Source organism: Neomonachus schauinslandi, chromosome 3, assembly GCF_002201575.2.
Source record: "Neomonachus schauinslandi chromosome 3, ASM220157v2, whole genome shotgun sequence".
Taxonomy (NCBI): Eukaryota; Metazoa; Chordata; class Mammalia; order Carnivora; family Phocidae; genus Neomonachus; species Neomonachus schauinslandi.
In genome coordinates, this window is record NC_058405.1 from 149,788,518 (window position 1) to 149,804,386 (window position 15,869).

The 15,869-nt window shown below is 36.7% G+C and overlaps 1 protein-coding gene across 3 annotated transcripts in view; it reads left to right on the forward strand.

Annotated features, from left to right (window-relative positions):
• Nucleotides 1-15,869, forward strand: part of NAB1 (NGFI-A binding protein 1) — a 46,848-nt gene that overhangs the window by 15,078 nt on the left and 15,901 nt on the right. For all 3 annotated transcript variants that reach the window (XM_021703051.1, XM_021703052.1, XM_044913690.1), the window contains 2 exons: nucleotides 8,945-9,078; nucleotides 12,109-12,160. In XM_021703051.1, the coding sequence (XP_021558726.1) occupies nucleotides 8,945-9,078; nucleotides 12,109-12,160 (186 nt within the window). The remainder of the gene's footprint in view (nucleotides 1-8,944; nucleotides 9,079-12,108; nucleotides 12,161-15,869) is intronic.

Here is a 15,869-nt window from a genome sequence, read left to right on the forward strand (position 1 = left end):
TGGGATTGAGCCCCACATCGGGCTCCCTGCTCCGCGGGAAGCCTGCTTCTCCCTCTCCCACTCCCCCTGCTTGTGTTCCCTCTCTCGCTGTCTCTCTGTCAAATAAATAAATAAAAATCTTTATTAAACAAAAAAAAACCTAGTATATATATACATATTAAATGTCTGTTCTAGATATTTAAGCTTTTATTTTGTTTAATAGAGAATATGCAAATATATAAGATTTAAAAGGGATATAATTGTAAATGAAGTTTTTTTCCACCTTTTAAAAAATTACTGTCACTGGCTGATTTTTGTATATTAATCTTGTTTTCAGCAATTTCACTATCATCTTTTTAAATAAATGCTTTTAGATGTCAATGCATACTGGAGCTTAAAATAAGGAAATTGGTTAGCAAAATGCTTTAAGTAACAGAGAATCTGTGATTTGATCTATTTTGGGCATATCCTTTTGCAATTGTCATATGTATTGTTGCCATACAGTAACTGACTCACAAGAACTTAGGAATCCATCTAGAAAACACACTTAGCATTATAATTCAGACACACTTCGATGCTTTCATTACCCATGAATTAATGGAGGAATCTACCAAAAGGCTATTATGGTTGTCATTAATAGAAAACAAAGGGCAAAACATGTTGCCAATTTTAGTTTCATGCTTTAATCTAGTTTTAATATAATTTTTTAAATGGCACACAAAGTTGAGTCAGTATTTTTATCAAAGTGAAAGTATGTTAAAGAGATGACTTTAATAAACCAAATCAACCTCACTTTTTTTTCTTTTTTAAGTCCTAACCTACTTTTAAAAAATAGAAAAATTATTTCACACTTGGCTTTTGCTAAAGGGTTCTTTGCTTCTTTGGATAAATAGGTACAGATGGTATTTAGGTAATGAGATTATCATGAGTTTCCCAAAATAAGAGAACACTCAAAATGAATGCTAGTAGGCTGAGATGTGGGGGTGGGGGCTTTAGAATATGTGGCTTGTATTTTTGAAACTTAGACCACTTGTTATTTGTAACTCAAGTATGTGAATCTGATCCAAAAATACAGTTTAAGATAGATGTTTATGAATCAGGACGCTTCCTTCAAACTAGTAACCATTCAGCAGCTTGGTGGAAATTATGAAATCTTGAGAGAATTAAAAGAAAGGAGGTATTACATTAAGTGTACTTCTAGGTATGATAATTTCACATTTTCTCACTTGACTATTTAAAATGAGTGAAAGATATTTGAGTTTTTCTAAATTCCTAACATTAAAGAACAATACTGGTTTGTCTTCAGTTTCCAAATAAGGAAATATATGACTCATTGTTAAGTCACTGTTAGTATTTGAGAGTTTTTTCCTATTACACCCTTTGGACACTGTTCTTTCATCTTTCAAGGCCTACAGCTGTAATACGTAGGTCATAAGTGGATGAAAATCAAAAAGTTATCTACACCTGAAAACATTTTTCAACTCTAAAAGTATATAAAATTCTTTTTCTTGTATGCATTTTTATACTTGTTTCCAAATGTACTGTTTATCAGGCAGTAAAGAATTATGAAATTAATCATTGTTATAATAAACACTGTTTTTTTCCTTAAAGCTAAAGAATCAGCGATGGTCTTAGTACCTGGCTAGGTATGGCCTGGTTTATAGGAGTCAGACCATGAAGATAGTGTGAGTGGCTGGGCCTAGAACCACACTCATTGTTGATGTGAGGCAGGTGCTAAGGGACAAACCCCCAAAGTATTAGAAGGATGTCCAGGCAGGCAGAATGTATCATTTCTCCAGAGATGTGTTATGTGGTAAGCTAGACAAGCAGAGTGTGTGTCAGATCTTAAATCAGTGAATGGATGAGGAGAGAGAAACTGGAAGTTGAGAATAGCAAGGCAGTGGAGAATGTAGGAACTTGTAATATTCAGAAATACAAGCAAGTAGGCAGCTTGGCATTATAGAATATTTGTCCAATAGCAACTTCTAATCAAAGAGTTCCGGAACTCAAAGATGGGAAGAGGAGGATGTAGAGTCAGTGGGTAAGTTGTAGACCTCCTGGAAATTCTACAGGAACTGAAGTGCGTGTGTTACTATAAGGACCTAGGCCCGTAGAATATGCCACATTTAGGTCAGTTTTCCTTGTAGCGTTGAGAAGTCAAGGCTGAAGCTTTCAGAGGAGTCAAGCCATCTTAGTTTTGAGAGGGGAGGACTCTTGAATCTGGGAACCCCATAGACCTGAACACATTAATAGTAAGTTATGATGCTTTATTCTAAACTCTTAGAATGCGTAGATTTCAGCATCAAATACTTGAAAAGAAATGTGGGGTCTTTTTAAATCATTTTAAAAAATGGATTATAGGACTATCGGGGTAGTCTGTTTTTGAGTCATCTTGATAAGTTACATTTTTCTAAATATGTCCATTTCATCTTAAGTTTTCAAACTTATTATCATAAAGTTGTTTTTACTTTTTAAGACCTAATATTGTTTGTCCATTTATCTTTTTTTTTTTAAGATTTGTTTATTTGAGAGCGTGTGTACACATGAGTGGGGGGAGGGGCAGAGGGAGAGAATGTTCAAGTGGGACTCCTTCCCACAACCTGTGAGATCATGATCTGAGCCAAAACCAAGAGTCCAAAGCTTAACCAACTGAGCCACCCAGGCGCCCCCAGTTGTCTCTTTTTTTTCCCTGATCAATTTTGCTAGAGGTTTGTCTGTTTTTATTCCTCTTTTCCCGGGTGTGCAAACTACAGCCTGTGGGCCAAATGTGGCCCACCTCCTGATTTTGCAATAAATCGTTATTAGAACACAGCCAGGCCAATTTGTGTATGTGTTGTCTGTGGCTGCTTTTGAGCTACAACCTCAGAGTTGAGTAGTTGTAACAAAGACTATTTGGCCTGTTAAGCCTAAAATCTTTACCATCTGATCTTTTATAGAAAAAGCTTTCTAACTCCTGATCTTTTTGAAGGAGGAACTTTTGGCTTAGTTGATATTCTTAGTTGATATCTTAGTTGTGCTGTGTCTATGTGTGTGTTCACTTATACTTTCTTACGGTTCTTTATTGTTCCTTTCTAACTTAAATTGGGTGCCTATTAGTTCATTGATGTTTAGCTGTTCTTTTCTAATGTAAGCAATTAAGGCTATAAATTCTCACTATATACTGATTTGGTGTTAATTCCCAAACTTTTGGTATGAAGTCCCCCCCCATTACTTCTCTTTTTATTTATGATTTCTTACCCATGAATTATCATTTCCAAATATGAGGGCTGTTCCTTAATTCTTTTTTTTTTTTTTTTTTTTAAGATGTTATTTATTTGACAGACAGCGAGAGAGGGAACATAAGCAGGGGCAGTGGGAGAGGGAGAAGCAGGCTTCCCGCTGAGCAGGGAGCCCGATGGGGGGCTCGATCCCAGGACCCTGGGGTCATGACCTGAGCTGAAGGCAGACACTTAACCACTGAGCCAGCCAGGCGCCCCCTTAATTATTTTTCTAATGATTTTTAAGTGAATTACATTGTGGTCAGAGCACATGGTTTGCATATATTAAAATTTGTTGAGATTTTAGTTATGGCTCAGTATGTGGTCAGTGTTTTTTTATGTGTTTCTGTAGGTAGAGCGTTCTGTATGTGTCTATTTTAACAAGCTTATTCTAAAGCTTTTTTGTGTGTGAAAATCAACTACTGTGATTGTGGAGTTGTCTGTTTCTGTTTGTATTTTGCAGTAACAATCTTTAATAACCCATTTTGCTTTAAAAGCCTATTTTGTTTGATAATAATATAAGTACATTGTTTTCATTTTGTTAGTAATTGCTTGTTACATCTTTTTACCATTCTTTTACTTTCAGTTTTTCTGAATCCATGTTTTACATACATCTCTTATAAATACCAATAGTTGAATTAAAAAAAAAACCTAGGCAAATTTTGTCTTTTAACTGGAACATTTGGCCTATTTACATTTTTTAAAATGACCAATATTTTGAATTTATTTCCCTTATTTTATTTTGTATTTCTGTCCCTCCCTCTCTTTAGATCTGATTTACTATCTGGACTTAGTTTCCTTTAGCCTGAAGTACATCATGTAGAATTTTCTTAACGGAGGCCTACTGATGGCAGATTCTGTCCTACCGCAACCCACTGGAAAACCTCTTTATTTTGCCCTCGTTCTTAATTGCTGTTTATTCTGGCTATCAAATTCTATATTGTCAGTTAACTTCCCTTAGTAATTGAAGATATTTCCTTGGCTTTTGGTTTTTATTACTGTGTTTCCAAGTCAATATTATCTATTGTTTTTTTGAAATCTGTTTGCCTCTGCCCCAATTTTTTCTCTCCTTCTGATTTCTCAGTTCTTGGTGTTTTTTTACTGTATTATTCTTTAGTCATATTTTCAACTCTTTTTATTTTTCTCAAGTCTTTGAGGGTCTTATTCTGCTGTCATTCCTGCTGGTTTTTACTTTTGATGTTATTTCTTTGGATGTTTTATGATTTCTGTCTATAACTCCTAATTCTTGGAACTGTGGGAATGTTTTGAGGCCTAGGAAGAAAATTGATTACTCTAGAGGTTATTTGCTTTTGCTTCTACCAGGCACCTGTTTTCTGCACAACACAACTCTAGAACCCTGTGAAAAAAATTCTCAGCCCACATTGTGTGAATTAGGGCTGAAAATCATGTGAGGGCTCATTTGGGGGTTTATGAAATCTCAAGGGAGTATCTTCTGTTTTCTCCTATTCAGTAACGGGGTTCAAGACAGGTAATTTCCCTTGCATTCTCCTGGGAGTACAGGTGTATTTCTAATTCAGGCTACCAGTGGGTGTGTAGTGGTTTGGGATTTCAGCTTTGTGGAGGGAGGGGTCTCAGACTCCTCACCTTTGGTGGATCCTGGGTTTTTCCTCCTATTCTCTTCCCACACTAATCAACCCTATGAGGTTGTGAAGCTTAGGGTCATTTGGTTTAGCACCTGTCCTCAACTTGCTCCCTTTGAGATACTGTCTTCATTTATTTTAGCCCGAACAGAATAGTCCTTACAGTTGTCTTGCTGGTTTATTGATGCATTTAAGATATTTTTCTCCTCCCATTTTTATCCAACATTTTTAGTTGTTTTCTATGAGGAGGCCAATCATTCCCTCCCAGTGCTGGAAATGAAAGCCTTGATTGCCTTTTGAGCCTCCCTATCACACAGCATTCTCATGGTATTTTTATGCTAACAATACCAAATGGAAAGTCACAGTCATTTGATTGTTAAAGGCTATAATTTTAACTATCAGTAAAGAAAACTTAACTCTAGTTATAAATGATAGAAAGCTAACTTTAAGAAATATTTAACATAAAAATATGAATGGAATTTTGGTATTTTTAGCCAAAAAAAGAGGAACTGGAGGAAGTAAACCAATTAGAATATCTATTTTACATTTTTAACAAAACTAGAAACTTAGGGGTACCTGGATGGCTCAGTTGGTTAAATATCTGACTCTTGATCTCAGCTCAGGTCTTGATCTCAGGGTCGTGAGTTCAAGCCCCACCTTGAGCTCCACACTGGGCATGATGCCTACTTAAAAAAACTAGAAACTTGGAATTTTTACTTCTTTTTTTTTTTTTTTTTTTAACTTTAAGTAGGCTCCCACACCCAGTGTGGGACTCATGACCCTGGGATCAAGAGTCACATGCTCCACCGACTGAACCAGCCAGGTGCCCCTAGAAACTTAAAATTTTTAAAAAGCTAGTATGGTACTGCAGTGACTACTATATTAGAGTATTTGTATAATTTAAAAAAATACATCATAATACTTATTTAATTATTAACAATTTGGGGTGTAAAATACAGAAAACACTGACAAAATACATTTTTGAGAGGGAACCCTTAAGAGTCAGCTTCTTATTACAACTTGGGGTAAGCTATAGTTATTTCTGCAGCCTCAGTTTTATTTTTATTTTATTTTTTAAAGATTTTACTTATTTGAGAGAGACAGAGACAGACAGACATAGCGAGAGAGAGCACAGGTGGGGAGGAGAGGGAGAAGCAGGGTCCCCGCTGAGCAGGGAGCCCAACATGGGGCTCGATCCCAGGACCCTGGGATCGTGCCCCGGGCTCAAGGCAGACGCTTAACTGACTGAGCCACGGGCGCCCCTGCAGCCTCAGTTTTAATACCAGAAGTCTCCTTAAGGGCTTGGAGAGCTCAGTCTACTTTTTGATCTCTTGAAGCCTGAATTCAGTAACAGTATGTGTTGTGTTTGTGTTTTTGGTTTCTGGTAGGATGATGGAATACTAGAACACTGTTTTCAGTTTATGTTGAAAGGTTATTTTCTGTGGTTGTGCATAAGGTGGTGCCTCTGAAATGTTGTCATTTAAAATACCTTACCGACAATCACCAGTTCTCCGTACAAATTAAGGGTATGAGTACAAGAAAGAAAGGGCTACATAAAGAGGGGTTTGAGAAGGTCTTCAAGGTCATTGTAGCTACTGCTTTGCTGAAAAGGGGAGAAGATTGAAAATACATTGTTCCTATTATGCTTTCATATTCAGTTGTAGGTTTAAAATAGGAGGCCTGGGTTTATTATAACCTTGTCCATAGCAAAATTATTTGAGAATTAGACAATGTAAATTACAGGTAGAAATCTGGGGAAGGGGATGTTAGATATATGATTTATATCATACACCATAACACATTCTAAATGGTTTCAATAGTTAAGTGGAAAAAATAAAATTATTAGGCTAAATTGCAGGAAAACATTCGTGTATTATTAGGGTGAGAAAGGGAGTTTCTCTGCACCCAAGACAAAAACCATAAGGCTAATGATAAACTATGAAAAAGAAAAGCCACTGCATATGAAGAGTTAATGCTCTTAACCCATAAAGAATTCCTAAAGTCCATAAGAAACAAAATAGTGCAATAGAAGAAACCGGCAACTGCCATGAGCAAGCAAATTTTAAAATAATTTAAAAGTATAAGAAAAAGGTTCAGTTTTATAGTCAAAGAAATGTAAATTATAACCAAATGATATGGAAAATACATCAAATTGGTAAAGCTTTTCAAATAAAATAACCCAGTGTTGGTTGATTGTGGATAATGGATTTTCATATAATTGTTGGTAGTGTTATGATTTGGAGCAATTTTCCTGGAGAGTAATTTGGTGAAATACATAAATCTTTTAAAATTTAGTATATTCTGTGACCTAACAAGTTTATTCTTAGGAGTTTATTCCAAGAAAATAATTAAATATGTGTGCAAAGATACACAGTTAAGAATGTTCCTTGCAGCTTACTTTGTAACACATGAAAAAGTGGGGGTAGTTTAATGTTCAGAGTGAGGTTGATTTAAATAATACATTGCTCTTTCCTACAATGGAATATCATATGTCTAGGTAGTAAAAATGATACAGTAAAGAATATTTAAATTCATTTATCAGTCAACAAATATTTATTGAATATCCAACCCATGCCAGATGCTGATGTAAACAAGCCAAGTTTCTGCCTTAACACATGATAAAAGCAAAAAATACAGCATACATAAGTGAAAAAAGGTGATTAAAAATCTATATTCACGTACATGTTTGTATGTACACAGATATTAGAGTAATATATATTAAAATATTAATAGGTGGGGTGCCTGGGTGACTCAGTTGGTTAAGCATCTGCCTTCTGCTCAGGTTATGATCCCAGGGTCCTGGGATCTAGCCCCGCATCGGGCTCCCTGCTCTGTGCTTTTCCTTCTGCCTCTGCCCCCCCACCCCCCCGTCTCTCATGAATAAATAAATAAAATCTTAAAAAATAAATAAATAAAATATTAATAGATGGAAGGTTTGCATTCTGCATTGCAACCATTCTGCATTGCATTAATAGACAGAAGGTTGAATTTCTTCTATTGCTTCTCTGTATTTTTGAAAATTCTAAATACGTAACATTTTTGTGAACAAAATGGGATGCCTGGGTAGGGAGGAAGTAAATACCTGCTTTTTTATGAAAGGAAAACAAGAACTAATATTAAGACCAACTTTGTGCCAGGTGTGTCTCATTTATTTCTTGTTAGTCCCTTGAGGTAGTTCCCATTTTGATTATCCTATTTTTGCCTCTGAGAACACTGAGGCTCTGAGAAGCCCAGAGTCACACAGATGGTAAGTGATGGAGCAGGACTCACCTCAGATCTGTCTGCCATCACACCATTCTCTTTGCTGTCAGTCATGTCTGCAATGAGTGTTTCTTGCTTTTTAAAAAAAATTTGATGTAGCACTTGGCAATTCCCTACATCTATTTAAATTGGCAAAATTATGTGAAAAAACCTTTTCTGATTTATTAAACAATTACAGATTTTGAATTTAGGATAACGTTTGCTATTTTAAATTTCAGTACAAGGTGTTTTGTCAAGTAGCAACTCTGTATTGGCATTATTTAACACTTAGATAACAGAGTGGAATTAGGTGAATTTTAGAGAATTGGTGATTCCAATTCCAATTAGTGATTTCCTTTATGGCCCTAATCTGTGATACTCTGTTTTTTTACTAAGTAATTTGATAAATATTTAACTCATATCATCAAATTTTTATTCCTTCCTAAGAATTTTCATATCTGTTCACATTAAAAAAAATCTTTCAGATCATGTATACTCACTTTTAGTTAGGGAAATATTATCAACAAAGCATATCAAATTCTTGGCTTTTCATAAAAATTAGATACAGAACATTTTTTACTTTATTTTGCTTATTTTCTATAAACTCATGGCTAAACAAAAATAAATTAAACATATAAATACATAAAACCAAGGTGACTTTTGATTAATTTGAGTTCTGAGAGATGGCAGGTGAAGTGACTATTAGCCTTAGGACTAATAAGGAATAAAGAAAGACCCATCCTGATTTTTATAAACTATGATCTCATTATATAGTGATGTGACATTTTTATATCCTTAAGTGAAACATTTTTCTTATTGATGAAATAAAGATGTTTATAATTTTTAAACTTTGTTTTGGATACACAGCTCACTGTTAATGAAGCGGCTGCTCAGCTCTGTGTGAAGGATAATGCCCTGCTGACAAGAAGAGATGAACTGTTTGCCCTGGCTAGGCAGATTTCTCGAGAAGTCACCTACAAATACACCTACAGAACCACCAAGTAAGTGTCTAACTAATTGACAGGATTTTGCATTGCTTGATAGAAGTGGAACTTAAAACACTACCCACTGATAGAATATAAGCATTTTTCAAAAAGTAGAAGTGTGATGTGATTGTGGTTCTATAAAATTAAAGAGTGAAGTGACTTTTCAAAACATTGCTAATGTGGTTTTTGTTGTTTTAATTCTGTTTTGTCTTTCTTTTGAAAGGCAGTTCCCTAGCACTGTAGCGTTGTTCTGGTAGTGGTTTTAGACATTCTTCTCACACAGATGCTTTGGTTTTGAGTGTGATGATGAGATTTAGTTATTTGTATACCCACTAACTATATGAACTTGTTGAACTCTTGGAGGAAATAAAGTGGTTTCTTTTGCAAGGTGTTTGCAGTCTAATGAGATTAGTTGACTAGATGAAAAGACTCCATTGGCCAGTATTTAAGGGAGAATTGGAATATGCCAGACTATATGGAATATGGACATGTGTTTGAAATATGAAAGTAGAATATGGAATATTTGAAGTAAAACACATGTTGAAAAGCAGTGGTGGTTTTAAAATTTAATATAAACACATCTTACTATTCTTCATCTCATCTTCACTTAAATCCTAAGCAAGATGGCATAGTACCATTTCAGTTTTAGTCACTTGTTCCCCGTGGACCCCGATTTCTAGTTCACCATCAGTTGTGTCCTGCTTCTTCTCTGAGTAGATGCGCATGACCCCTGGCGTTAGAGTAATTGAATGTGTGTTGAAAAACCACATCCTGAGCCCTAATAAGTACAGGGGATGGAGTCTTGGAATCCAAATTTTCACAAGTGGCCCAGATTATTCTTGTGCCTATTCAGGTTTGAAAAGCCACTGTTGAGGCATTTACTGTCATTATGTCCCCTAACTCATAGCAGCTTCCTTTGCTACCTTGCCTTAAGAGCCCACATATTTACAAACTGACACAAAGTAAAATTATGCAGACTAAATGAACAGGCTAAGAATATTATAGAATTATTTATAAGATTTTTTTTAAGTTGGATAATCGAGAGCTGATGTAGTGATTTTTTTTTATTTTTTCACTGTATTACACAAAATTTTCGGCCTGCTTTATTTAAGTAATTTAATCAAAGTAATACATGTACATGATTTAAGGAATCCTATAGTGCACAGGGCTTTACTGAAAACTCAGCAGTTTCCCTGCCCCACCCCTGCCTCCTTCTGAATACCACACCCCAGAGGCAACTGCTTTCAACACTTTTTAGCTGTTCCTTGTAGTATTTATATTTATATACTTAAATATATTTTTAAATAGGGGTGCTTTTTTTTTTTTTTTAAAGATTTTATATATTTATTTGACAGAGACAGACACAGCGAGAGAGGGAACACAAGCACGGGGAGTGGGAGGGAGAAGCAGGCTTCCTGCATAGCAGGGAGCCCGACACGGGCTCGATCCCAGGACGCTGGGATCGTGACCTGAGCCAAAGGCAGACACTTAACAACTGAGCCACCCAGGCGCCCCTAAATAGGGGTGCCTTTAAAAAGTTAAAAATATATTTAACTTAAAAAGTTAATATGGTGGTTTCAGGATAAAATGATGGCTCAGTCGGTTAAGCGTCTGCCTTCAGCTCAGGTCATGATCTCAGAGTCCTGAGATCGAGTGCCGAGTCAGGCTCCCTGCTCGACGGGGAGTCTGCTTCTCCCTCTCCTTCTGCTTCTCCCTCTCCCTCTGCTGCTCCCCGTTTGTGTTTTCTCACTCTGTCAAATAAATGAATAAAAAATATTAAAAAATACATATATTTTTTAAAATATATAACATGTTTACATAATTTAGAAGCCAAAACTATGTGAATACGTAATATAAAAAGTTGCACTCCTTTTCTGGTCTCTTTTTAACTTCTTCCTCCTCAATAGAAGTAGTTTTATTAGTTTCTTTTTCATCTTTCCAACGTGTGTTAATGCCCTTGCAAACATATATATTTTCTCATTTTTTACCTTTTTTCCAAAAAAAAAGAATTGGTAGTATATGTCTGCATTATTCTATATTTTGCTTTTAACATGTCTTGGAGATCTCGTCATGGTAGTATGTACACATCTTCATTATTTTTTTTACAGCACCATGGTATTGCATTGTGTGGATGTACTATGATTTTTTTTTTAGTATGAATTTTTTTTTTAAGATTATTTTTAAAAGATTATTGTGAAAGAGAGAGAGAGAGCACACGTGCGCAAGCAGGGGGTGGGGCAGAAGAAGCAGATTCCCCACTGGGCTCAATTCCATGATCCCAGGATCGTGACCTAAGCTAAAGGCAGACTGAGCCACCCAGGCGCTCCACCATGATTTATCTAACCAGTCCCCTATTGATGGATACTTGAGTTGTTTCTAGTCTTTTATCATTATAAATAGCATCATAATAAATAATGTCATACATACTTTGTTGATTCTGAAATGTACTTTTTTTTACATTTTAACATCTTTTACTTTGAGGGATAATTTATAATTGATGGCTTATTACAGTTTAATTGGCAGTAGTATTTCATATATCTGTAGGTACCTCTGGGATAGAGTCCCAGCAGAGAGATCCGTAGGTCAAGGGAAAATACATCTGTAGTTTCAATAGATAGACAACATGCATTTGAATCTTACGTAGCCTTAAGCATTCATCTTAAATGGCCACTTTGGTCATTTTATCCTGAAGTGTTCCTACTGATCCATAAAAAGATACCATGCAATACAATCCTCCTTGATTTTTTTTTTTCCCTTTTTCATTATGTGATGATCATTACATGTTTATTGAGTACTTATTTTGTGGGGAAGTTCTTAGGTAGTGGCCTTTTAAAATGTGTAATATAATGGTGTCTGCATATTTCCCTAATGTTAATTTAGAAATGATGAAAAGTCTTTTTTGTTATGTCAGTGTTCTTTATGAATGTCTTATTTCTGGTGTAAGGGTTTCAAGGGTATATGTTTTGGTGGAAGTTCATAGATTGAGATGTCTTTAGAATAAAATTTGTTACTTTCTCAAGTTTTTCTCTCTCCCATTCCATTCAGGTCAAAATGTGGAGAAAGAGATGAATTATCCCCGAAGAGAATTAAAGTGGAGGTAAGATTATGCATGTTTTCTTATGCTAATAATATTTGCTAGTTCAAACTGAAAAAAAGGATGTTCCATAAACAAATGAAAAATGTGAATGAATTGTGGAATCTTTAAGACAATACAGAATTTTGTTGCTTTGAAGTATCTAATTTGAACTAGAATACTAAAGAAATTCTTAGAAGGAAATAATAATGAACTTGATGTCCAGTCAGTTTATCACAGGTTGATTTGTCAGTAGGTGTTTCTTACAGATTTAAAACTCTCCTGGTTAAATGATTTTTTTAATAATCTTATGTATATCATTAGTCATCTTATCAAATACATTTATTTTTTTAAAATTTATATTATTATGTTAATCACTATACATTACATCATTAGTTTTTGATGTAGTGTTCCATGATTCATTGTTTGCGTATAACACCCAGTGCTCCATTCAATACGTGCCCTCCTTAATACCCATCACTGGGTTCACCCATCCCCCCACCCCCCTCCCCTCTAGAACCCTCAGGGTTTTTTTTGTTTTTGTTTTTTAAAGATTTTATTTATTTGACAGAGAGAGACACAGCAAGAGAGGGAACACAAGCAGGGGGAGTGGGAGGGAGAAGCAGGCTTCCTGCGGAGCAGGGAGCCCGATTTGGGGCTCGATCCCAGGATGCTAGGATCATGACCTGAGCCGAAGGCAGACGCCTAACGACTGAGCCACCCAGGCGCCCCAGAACCCTCAGTTTATCTCTCAGAGTCCATAGTCTCTCATGGTTCATCTCCCCCTCCAATTTTCAAATACATTTAGAGGAGCTAAAGGTTATTTATATTCACGATCTGAGGGAAATGACAATTTAGTAGCTCCAAGTAATGGAGACTTTCCTATAATCAAGCCTCTTTTAGAGGATCATGTTGAGGCTGAACTTTTTTTTTTTTTTTAAGATTTATTTATTTGAGAGAGAGAGAGAATGAGCAGGGGGAGGGGCAGATTGAGAGGGAGACAAGTGGACTCCCCACTGAGCTGGGAGCCTGACGCAAGGCTCAGTCCCAGGACCCTGAGATTATGACCTGAGCCAAAATCAAGAGTCTGATGGTTTAACTGACTGAGCCACCCAGGTGTCCCGAGATTGTCCTTCTGATTTTAGGCCTGCAAGACATAAGGTGGGAGTTGAGGAAGAAAAAAAATAGCTTTTCTTAGGGTTGTCAGAACTATAGAATGATTTCAAAACTACTGTTCCTTAATTTGGATTGAATGTCTGTTTTATTTATTTATTTTATTTATTTATTTATTTTTTAAAGCTTTTATTTATTTATTTGACAGAGAGAGACACAGCGAGAGAGGGAACACAAGCAAGGGGAGTGGGAGAGGGAGAAGCAGGCTCCCCACAGAGCAGGGAGCCCGATGTGGGACTCGATCCCAGGACCCCGGGATCATGACCTGAGCCGAAGGCAGTCGCTCAACCGACTGAGCCACCCAGGCGCCCTGAATGTCTGTTTTAAAGGCCAGTCTGCAGCAGAGTAGAAATTTGAAGTCTGAGAGCTCCTTCCTTTTTTTTTCTTGGGCAGGGGATGGGGGTCTGTACTCTCTTAGACATCCATTATTTTCAAGTTAAAGCAGATAAGCTGTGTTTGACTACCCTAAATTCTTCTCATTATTTTAACTAAGTATCTGTTTGCATATAGTCTTTCAGTCACACCAAAGCTACAAATACCTTTTTTTTTTTTAAAGATTTTATTTTTGAGAGAGAGTACGCGTATATGCGCGTGCACACACACAGGCGGGGTGGGGGGCGGGGCGGAGGGGGAAGCAGACTCCCCGCTGAGCACGGCGCCCCCCGCGGGACTGAATCCCGGGACCATGGGTTCATGACCCGAGCCGAAGGCAGACACCTAACCAACTGAGCCACCCAGGTATCCCCGCAATTATCTTGTAAAAATGTAAATCCCTTTCTCACTTTCTCACTTAAATCTTTCCAGTGGCTTTCTACTGTACCTAGGATAAAATATACACTTGTAGAGACGTCTAAGACCCTACATGATCTGACTCTGACTTTGTATCTCTAACCTCATCTGCTACCACACTTCCCCATTCTTACTGTGTCCCAGCTACACTGACCCACTTTCTGTTGCTGGAACATGCCACACTCTTTTTGCCTCAGCACTCACTGTTCCCCTACCTAGATCTTTCTGTAGCTCTTCACATGGCTTCAGCTCATAGCTGAGAGTTTCCTCTGACTTCCCTGCCTCCCTTTCTAAAAGGGCACCCTTACCTCAAAATCACATTTAGGCTCATTCTCCTGGTTTGTTTTGTTTGTTTTCATAGAACTTACTGGTATCTGAAACTATTACGTATTTGTTTTTATGATCAGTCTGCCCCATTGGATGAGCATACAGCTCTTACCTGTCTACTACTTTATATTCAGATTTGATAATAGCGTCTTGCAGTTAATAGGCACTTAATAAGATCAGGTGAAAGAGTGAATGGCTATGGTTAAGCATTTTTGACTTCTTAAAAACTTTACCCTAAAGCAGTGGTTCTCAAAGAAGAGAAGAATTTCTCTTAATCTCTTAAAGGCCACACTTTAAAAAATTGTGCTTATATTTGTAATCAGTGGTCACTGTTGGCTCTCGAGTAATGTTTAAGATTCCTTAGCATCTGATACCATGCAAAAAAATTGCTGAAATTATCTAAAAGGCCATTAGAAGATAATCTAACTAGTGATGACATAGTTTTATCCTACTGCATCCCAAGATAATGAACAAGAGAGGATCCCTGTAGATTCAGTGACTCTGCCACTGAAAGGGAAGGCAGGTGAACATAGAGACTGCTAAGAAGGCATGTGCCATCCGAGGATTAAGAGGAAAGAAGGTACAAAACCTGCCCAGGGACCAGGAAGAGTAGTCAGCTGCTGGGGTAGAAATTCTGTCCGCCTCTTTCTCATTGTTGGCCCTCTATGTAATTCTGACTCGGCCTCTTCTCACATTTAAGCCCTGGTTTCCTTTTGTGTCTGTGTTCAAAGATCACATTTAAGTTTGTACGTTTAAGTTTGACATCTGTTTGAGCTGTCATTTTTTCTTGTTAGGCTGTATTGATAAGTCTTTCTGACCTCCTTGGTGGCCCTTACCGAAATTTAAGCAAAGTGTTTTTGTATCCAGTGCAATGTTTTGAGTTTCCTTTTAGTAGCTCAGAGTGTTGGGTTATAGCATTAGGTGTGACCCTTCTATTCCTTTAAATATGTTCCACTAGAGATAATTGATAGTTCTGTTTGGTTAGTTTATTGTTTTACTAGCATTCACAAAGCCACTTGAACAGTTCTGGACTTAGAATTAAGATAATCGGTGTTTCCTTTTTCTGTGAATAATAGTTCTAACCCTTCCTAAATAAGACAAGTGACTCATCAACCCAGGCTACTTTAAATGCTCTTTATAGACTCTAAAGTCTTGATTTTGTTTCCCAAAAATAAATAGGGACTTGAGCTTTTAATTTAGGACAATAGTTTACTTTTTTTTGCTGGTTTGTTTTAAATTTTGTTTTGTTTTTCAAAAGCACTGATGCATTGCAGGGCAACAGTATCTCTCCAGAGTGTGTGTGTGTTATGCATGTGTATACCTACACATGGATCCAGTGTAATCCTTTGCAAAATATACAGTAGTGGCATCAATCCTTGTCTAAATTCTCTGTGTACTGTAATTCAGATCTAAGATACCAGAGCTACTCATTTGATTCCAGAAG